At 32.7% G+C, this 7,958-nt stretch overlaps 1 protein-coding gene across 1 annotated transcript; it reads left to right on the forward strand.

Moving 5' to 3' along the window:
- The first annotated feature begins 220 nt into the window (after positions 1–220).
- LOC107774274 (putative cyclin-D6-1) lies at positions 221–3,807 on the forward strand. Its single transcript, XM_016593767.2, has 5 exons — positions 221–607; positions 705–800; positions 895–1,096; positions 1,187–1,317; positions 2,970–3,807. The coding sequence occupies exons 1-5, from the start codon at positions 350–352 to the stop codon at positions 3,261–3,263; spliced, it is 981 nt and encodes a 326-aa protein (XP_016449253.1). The 5' UTR covers positions 221–349; the 3' UTR covers positions 3,264–3,807.
- Positions 3,808–7,958: the final 4,151 nt, after the last annotated feature.

Consider the following 7,958-nt stretch of genomic DNA (forward strand, 5'->3'; position numbering starts at 1 on the left):
GGGGAAAATCAAAAAAAAAAGTTATCTTCGTATAATATATAGTTCACAAGTTTGTATCGTGAAAACAACCAATGACTATTTTTATACAAAATAAAAAGAAAACAAGAGGAGACGAGAGTGAAGTTGAAGTCTCCTACGGCCTTCTTTTAAAGAACGAGACACAACTCTCTCACCTTTTCTTCTTATCATTAATTCCTCCCCACACTTCCCCCCTCCCCCCCCAAAACTCCGAAAAACTTTTTCCCTCTTCATTTAACAATGTGCTTCGTATTCTCTTTCACTTTATACCTATTCCTCACTCTCTAACTAAAACCAAAAGCTAAAACAAAGAGCTTCAAGAACAATAACAATGGAGTTTGACCTTGAAAATCCATTGCCACTTAGCCATGACTCTAATGCAGACATCATTTCTCCTCTTTTCAACATTGAAACTGATCATATGCCTTCTAAAACTTACCATCAAAAACTAGAGCACTCAGATTTTCATAGCTCCATTCGTCAAGCAACCATTTCTATAATCTTTCAAATGTCTCACCCCTTTGATCCATTTCTCTCGTATCTTGCCATTAATTATCTTGACCGCTTCCTCTCCTTCCATTCACTATCGGTATAGTTCCATTTATCTTTAATTAATATAAAAGAGTTATAATATATTGGGAGATAAGATTGGAATCATGTAATATGATTAAGTTTTGATAATGTAGGAAGGGAAGCCATGGATGTTGAGGCTGATTGCTGTTTCTTGTGTCTCTTTAGCATTGAAAATGAGGAAAACAGAGTACTCTGCAACTGATATTCAGGTACTGATTAATTATTTCATCTTTTTGAATGTTAGTTAAAAACCCAAGATCGATATAATTGCTTAATGTTACATTATTTTTTGGTGGTTTACAGCAAGATGGTGGTATGATATTTGATATAGAGACAATAAAGAGAATGGAGTTTTTGATACTTAGCGGACTTAAATGGAGAATGCGCTCAATTACTGCCTTCTCTTTCATTAATTTCTTCATCTCTTTTTTCAAATTCAAAGATTTACCATTACAGCAAGCTCTAAAAGCCAGAGCCACTGAGATTATATTCAGAGCTCAAAATGGTAAGTCAAAGTTATCGCAGAGTATTAATCTGGATATTTTGATGTGTAAAGAATTATCACCTAAAATATTTCTTTTGTTTTTCCACTTAGATATCAAGATTTTGCAGTTCAAGCCATCTTTAATCTCAGCTTCAGCTCTTCTCTGTGCTTCTCACGAGCTTTTTCCTTTACAATTCCCATGCTATAAAGCTGCAATCCTTAACTGTTCACATGTACATAAGGTAATTCATAATCTTGCTCAATTTCGTTTTTCTTCTCTTTATTGGTTTGCAGTTTTTTTTCTTCTTTAGCAAGCTGATTGATTCCATGCATTTTGTTATTTCCGTATTACGTATAAGTCATGGGTTTGAGCCGTGAAGCAGCAATTAATGCTTGTACTAGAGTAGGCCGTATATAGGGGCGAAGCTAGAGTGTAAGGAGCGAATAACCCAGTAGCTTTGATCCGAACCCTATATTTATCTTTAAAAAAATCCATTAAATGTGTATAAGTTATTAATTTAGAACCCAATAACTAAACGATTAGAATCTCGAACTCATAAACTTGAAATCCTGGTTTCGCCTCTGACGATCTATATCACATCCCTTGGGGTATGGTTTAATGCGAATCATGCTTAAATACAAGATATTTTGTGCATCAGGCCACTTTATTTTTTAAGCACATTGATTCCATGCATTTTGTTCTTTCCAAATATTAAAAAAACAACGTTCACGATCCTTTTTCACCTCTAATAAGTAATAAGCTATGGTTGTACTATAATATAGGAGTAATAGTATTGGATGGGTGAGGTAGGGTAACAAGCTATAAATTGATAAATAAAGAACCTTATGATTGTCTAATGTAATTAATGAATGGTAAAAGTAGTTGTTTTTAACATCAGTGAATTGTACGTGAAAAATCCAGCGGCAGAGCTTCATACTTTATGAGTAAAATTAAGGTTATTGCTCTGTAATTTATAGCTACTCCTATGGTGTATTAGATGGCCTAACCAAATATTTAATAATTTATTGTAAGAATAATGAGGTAATGAATTACATCAAATTAATACTCCTAGTCTCCTACCAGATAAATCGATCAGAGTAGCTGTAATATGTCGCACATAGTATAGCAAGACACTGAAGTAGTAATTGTAACTATAACATGCAGGTGCACTTATTTCCAGATTTAACTTTTGTATATATATATATATATATATATATATATATATATATATATATATATATATATATATATATATACTCCTTTCTAAAATTCTTTTACACTGTGAATGCATTTTTACCAATTGTATATAATCATTTACGGGTTATCCATCTATGTTCACTATAGAAATTAAAGTTGCCTCTAATCAGTGTTTTTAGTGAGTTGATATTGATAGCAATTTTTTTTTTAATTTTTATTTACCATTGGTTGTGCACAATAGTTTCAATCTCTAACAACCACGGTGTTATGTTTTTATGGACTAATAGTAAAAAAATACTACCCAAAAAAAATCGAAATTAGCTACAAACTTCATCACTAATATGTTATTAAATCATTCATAGCTAACAGAATTTTTTAATAATCTATCGGAATTCGTCGCTAAATAGTATTAGCGATGGATTTTTCTGTTTAGCTATAGAATTTGTCGTTGCTAATTTTTATTTTTTATTAGTAGATATATTACTAACATAATCAGATCACTTGTAAAGTAAATTACAAACACATCTCTATGCATTGATCGGTAATCAAGTGAAAAAAACATAACATGTTATTACAGGTTAAATTAAGTGTTAAAAATTATTTACGCTGCCAAAGTAGATAGCTTATATAAATTTCCATAGCATGCGTGTACATTTTAATGTGATCAATAATGAAGTGAATCCCTGGTTTGTGTAGGATGATTTGTTAAGTTGCTATAATGTGATGCAAGAAATAGCAAAGGAAGGATACGAATCAGTTCTTGACATAGTGTCAAGCACAAGCACGCCAGTCAACGTACTTGACCTACAGTTGTCGAGCAGTTGGAGTTCAGATAACGAGCCAATTACAAAATCAGAAGATAGCTGTGGCGGTGTACTTAATGCAATGGCCACTAGCAGCAACAGGCAAGAGAACTTGAAACGTCGAAAGATTATTGACAACAGTTCAGCTTTCTCAGATGCTCACAATAACGTTGATATTGATGTTTGATAGATATTAAGCTATCAATCTGCAGAGTTTTTGATGAAAACGAAGCAGTAGTGTGCCCACTACAAGAGTAAAAAAGAAAAATCAGGAAAAGTTTATAATTCATCAGCAGAAGCCAACTACTACTATAAGATAACGTTTATTTGTAGTTGTGGCCCATTGGAGAGTGACACTAGCTTTGCTTTTGCATCAAACAACTAAAACTGAAAAGAAATACTACTCCTATTATTATAGGAGGAAAAAAGCGAAAATGAGAATGAGAAAGAGGAGATTGTGCCATTGTGGGTACGTGGGAATATGATCATTTGGTTACTGTGGTTTGTTTGGTTGGTAGTTCCTTTGTATGGATTTGGAAAAGGCAGAAAGACTTATAAAAAGAAAAAGAAACAAAAAGAAGGGAAGGAGAATAAAATGAGTTTTATTTCCTTTTGTTTTATTGGGAAGTGAAAAAGAAACAAACACAGTGGCTCTTGGTTGCAAATTAGAGAACTGTATGAGGGTAAGAATGAATAATTTATACAAGTGGTTCTCTCTTTTTTATTGGAAATGTCATTCTGTGCGCTTTTTATTCAAAGAAGGGACACTGATTTTTAATTATTTGAAAAAGAAGTCCCAATATTTTCCTAGTGTACGTCTTTTTCCAACAGTCAATCAAGAGAACTAATAGCCCGATTGGTCAAACTTCTAAAATCTGCTTATCTTAAAAAATATTTTTTTCAAATAGTGAGAATCGATTGTTTTGTGTTTGATAATTAATTTAAAAAGTACTTTTGAGCAGTAATTAGTGTTTGGTCAAATTGTTAAAAACTGCTTCTAAGATTATTTTTCTTAAAAGTGTTTCTCAGAAAAGTATTTTTGGAGAAGAGTTATCTTTTTCTGCTTCTCAAAAACTGTTTCTGCTTCTCCTCAAAAACATTTTTTCCGTTCTAAAAACTTGGTCAAACACCTTAATTTTTGGCCAAAAATATTTTTGGTCAAAAAAGCACTTTTGGCCAAAAAAAAAACTTGGCCAAACAGGAAAAAAAAACTTGGTCAAACAGGCTATAACTCAAGGAGTTCACATTTTGCCCTTGGAAACAGTTGGAAAAGAAAAACTATAGCATTTTATTTATTTTATTAAAAGTGAATATCCTGAAACCCCCTAAATTATCATGTTTTGTCGGTTACCTATTTAAACTATCTGGTGTCATACACTTTTCTATTTACTCAGCCTAAACTAAGCTAGCGTTAGGCTATAGATTTTCAAATTTGTTTTAAAAAATCTGATTTGGGTAAAGTTTGGTTTGAAGATAAAAATCTGTTTGGACACAATTTTTCAAAATATATTTTACTTTTTTTAAAGAAAAAATATGAAATGTGACTTATACCCATAAGTTCTAAAGACTATTAAAAATACCCAACAATACCAAACAAACAAACTTGCTAATCCTGTATATGCATAACCTTTATCGATGCTATTCATTATCATTAAAAAGGCAAAATACATAAGTTACCACTCGAACTATGAACCAAATACCCTTTACACAGTTTTTGCATAGGAAAATTACCTTATACATTCAGCCTTTCCAAAGTGTGTCTATAACACACCACTTTTGGGATTAGCCACTTCTTCTTAGAGATTGCATTACACACTCCAATCAATGTGTGACACGTGTTATGTCTAAGGGGAAAAAATTATACTTAAAAAATACACCTCAATTTACATTAAAACAAAACGAAAAAACAATCATCTTCCCTAACCCTCTCTTTGTTTTCTTCCTAACATTCATTTTTAATGGTAATTTCAAATGCATCTTCCTCCCAGCAGCAATAAACACTGAAGAAACTAGGGTGACACTTCGATTAAGAAAGAGAACTAGTTGAAGAATTTTATCACATGTCCTCTTTCTTTTCATCGGAATAATCGAATTGGTCGGAATTGAAGCCGAAAATACTTAACTTTAAGCCGCCGGTGCTTAGGAAGATAATACCAAGCACCAAGAAGATAATACCGGCCTATATTGCCTCCTCCATAGACCAATATAATGTCCTTGACACCTTCCACAAATACCAATCAACCCCAGATTTAACAAAAAAAATGAAGAAGAAGAAGAAGAAGAAATCAAGCTTGAAAATTCGTTCTTCTATGGTGGAAGGTGTGTGAAAGCAAGCAAGAAAGAGAAAAAAAAAATTAAATGGGTCACTTGTGTAACAAAGGGGTATCTGGATAAGATAAGGAGGGAGGGGGAGGGTTGCGGCAGGGACAAAAGGAGAGGGAAGGGTTTAGATACTTTTTTCTTCTTTTTATTTAAAAGAAAAATAAGAAAAAATAAAATTTGGACTAATTATTTAACTTTAACGCGCTCACTTACACGCGCATGTCACTTCATAAAAAAAGTGTGTAAACGCTACATTCTAGAAATGTTGAGTGTGTAAGGTAATTTTCCTCCGCAAAAAGTGTGTAAGTGGGATTTGGTCCATAGTTCGAGTGGTAACTTATGTATTTTGCCTTATAAAAAATCATAGTCCCGAACTTAGATAAGTTTGGCACAAAATTATTATTTTTACAATGAACTACATAATACACTATCCAAAAATCATAACTTGATATTTTAATATTAACTCCTAATAACATAAGCCACTATAATTCATCAAATTGTAATAATATTGTCACACCTCCTTTTTGCGCGCCCGCCCCGAAGGGTAAGATGCGCGAGAGAGTTTTTCTAATTTAAGTGACAATATTCGAAATGAGATTATTTATTTAATTCAGAGTCGCCACTTGGGAAAGGTTTGACTTTTGGTGTCCCAAGTCACCGGTTTATCTTGAATCCCAAATCGAGGAAAATATTCGACTTTCCAAATGAAGTCTGCGAACCAGAAATTCTAAGTAAGGAATTCTGTTGACCCGAGGGAAGGTGTTAGGCACCCTCGAATCCCGTGGTTCTAGCACAGTCGCTTAAATTATTATAATGGCTAGATATCTGATTTAATACATGTTATTACTTATGTGCTTTCATTAAGTTTAAACCGCTTTTATTATTTATCATTTTTATAGAATTACAACGTCGTGAAAATGCGTCTCGAACCACGTCACAGTCAATGCACCCATGGTTGTTAATACATTCCGACTCCGTTGAGATTTGAATTTGGGTCACATAAATGCGCACCCGAGTTTAAGAATGTAATTTAATTAAGTCGCACCTAAAGAGTCTAACGCGTTTATTGTCTTTGGGGAAGGCAGTGAAATTCACTAAACAGTCCATCCCAAATTCTAAGTATTTTATTGTGACCAGTTATTGAGGGCCCCGCAATTTGCATTGTTTTATTTGGTGAGGCTCGTCTCATTTTATGAAAGGATAAACCTACAATGACTACATTTTTCTATTATGTCTCTATAAAATGAAAGAGAAAAGGTCTTAATTTATTCACATGCTTGAGTTGTTATAGTTGGGTTTCGAATATGATTCATAAATTCTGAAAATGATGCAAGCAGGACAGTCCGTTGCCAATGCGGGCCCAGGCCCAATGTGTATGACATAAAACTAGACCTGAGCCGTCTTATTCACATGTTACTACCTAGTTACATTACACTAGACATGTTCTCAGTTTGTCAAATTAAAAAAAAATTAACAATCTAATTTTAATCCTAAACCATTTACATGCTGAAATTAACCAATATTATTTAACTAAATAATATTCCTACAAGTTCGAAATGGCCTATTCGTTTGATTTTTAACTAGACGGAGTTGGTACACCATTCATTTATTTTTAGGCAATATATATAGATAGTTCATCCGTTAAACTATAGTCAGATGTTCCACTATATATATTAAATAGCTACATGATTCTGATTTTTGTAAGCTAAATAATTTATATATACAAATAAAATTCAGAATATAATTAAATAAATTTAGAACTTCAACTCTTCATTTTTTCGTATTCATGCTTCCTGTTTCAGTTTACAATAATCAGTGTGTCAGTTGTGTACCTGATATTGGAAGCAAAAGAAAAGGGAGATCAGCAAAAATTCAGTAGCATACAACAACAGCAACCCCAACAACCAGTAACAACCAACAACGAGAAACTTAGTGACAGATTTTAAAATCAAGACAAAAATCCAGACACAACAACAACAATCAACGGACAGAAGCAAAGAGAATCTTTTCAGATTTTGAAAGACTAATTAGTGTTTAACCCTTAATTTCTGAATCCGTATATCAGAATATTTGGATTGTATATCAGGTGTATACTCTTCTTCTTTTGAATTTCCAGAATGTTTTTCTTTTTATTTTTCTAAAGTCTTAGTATTTTTCGAAATTTCCTCTCTCTTCAAATTTTCTTTTGTATTCTCTCTTTTCTGTCTCCCCCTTAAATCTGATCAAGCCTCTCCCTTTTATCCCCATCTTTCAACATTTTTAAAACATAAAAACCCATTATTTTCCCACTCAACCCCCTTTTAGTCCCACTATCTAATGTTTTATCCCCCACCTTATTAAACAAATACCCCATTATATCTTGTCCCCCATACTTATATTAAACAATTGCATTATTCCCCACCATTATATCTTGTCCCTCCATTATTAATTACTTTAATATTATCTTAATTTTAATGGAAAGAACACTCAAAATAAATAATTATTCAGAATTTAAATTCCAAAAATACCCCTCCGCCCTTACCGAAATTACCCTTTTACCCCTGAACGTACTGCAAATTAC

This window comes from Nicotiana tabacum, chromosome 10 (genome assembly GCF_000715075.1).
Source record: "Nicotiana tabacum cultivar K326 chromosome 10, ASM71507v2, whole genome shotgun sequence".
Classification (NCBI taxonomy): Eukaryota; Viridiplantae; Streptophyta; class Magnoliopsida; order Solanales; family Solanaceae; genus Nicotiana; species Nicotiana tabacum.

What these genes read in the sequence shown, in the direction of transcription:
- LOC107774274 (XM_016593767.2), top strand. Translation starts at nt 350, where the DNA reads ATGGAGTTTGACCTTGAAAATCCATTGCCACTTAGCCATGACTCTAAT. An exon ending in TCTCCTTCCATTCACTATCG is followed by an intron (nt 608 to 704) that starts GTATAGTTCCAT and finishes TTGATAATGTAG; the next exon opens with GAAGGGAAGCCATGGATGTT. An exon ending in TATATTCAGAGCTCAAAATG is followed by an intron (nt 1,097 to 1,186) that starts GTAAGTCAAAGT and finishes TTTTCCACTTAG; the next exon opens with ATATCAAGATTTTGCAGTTC.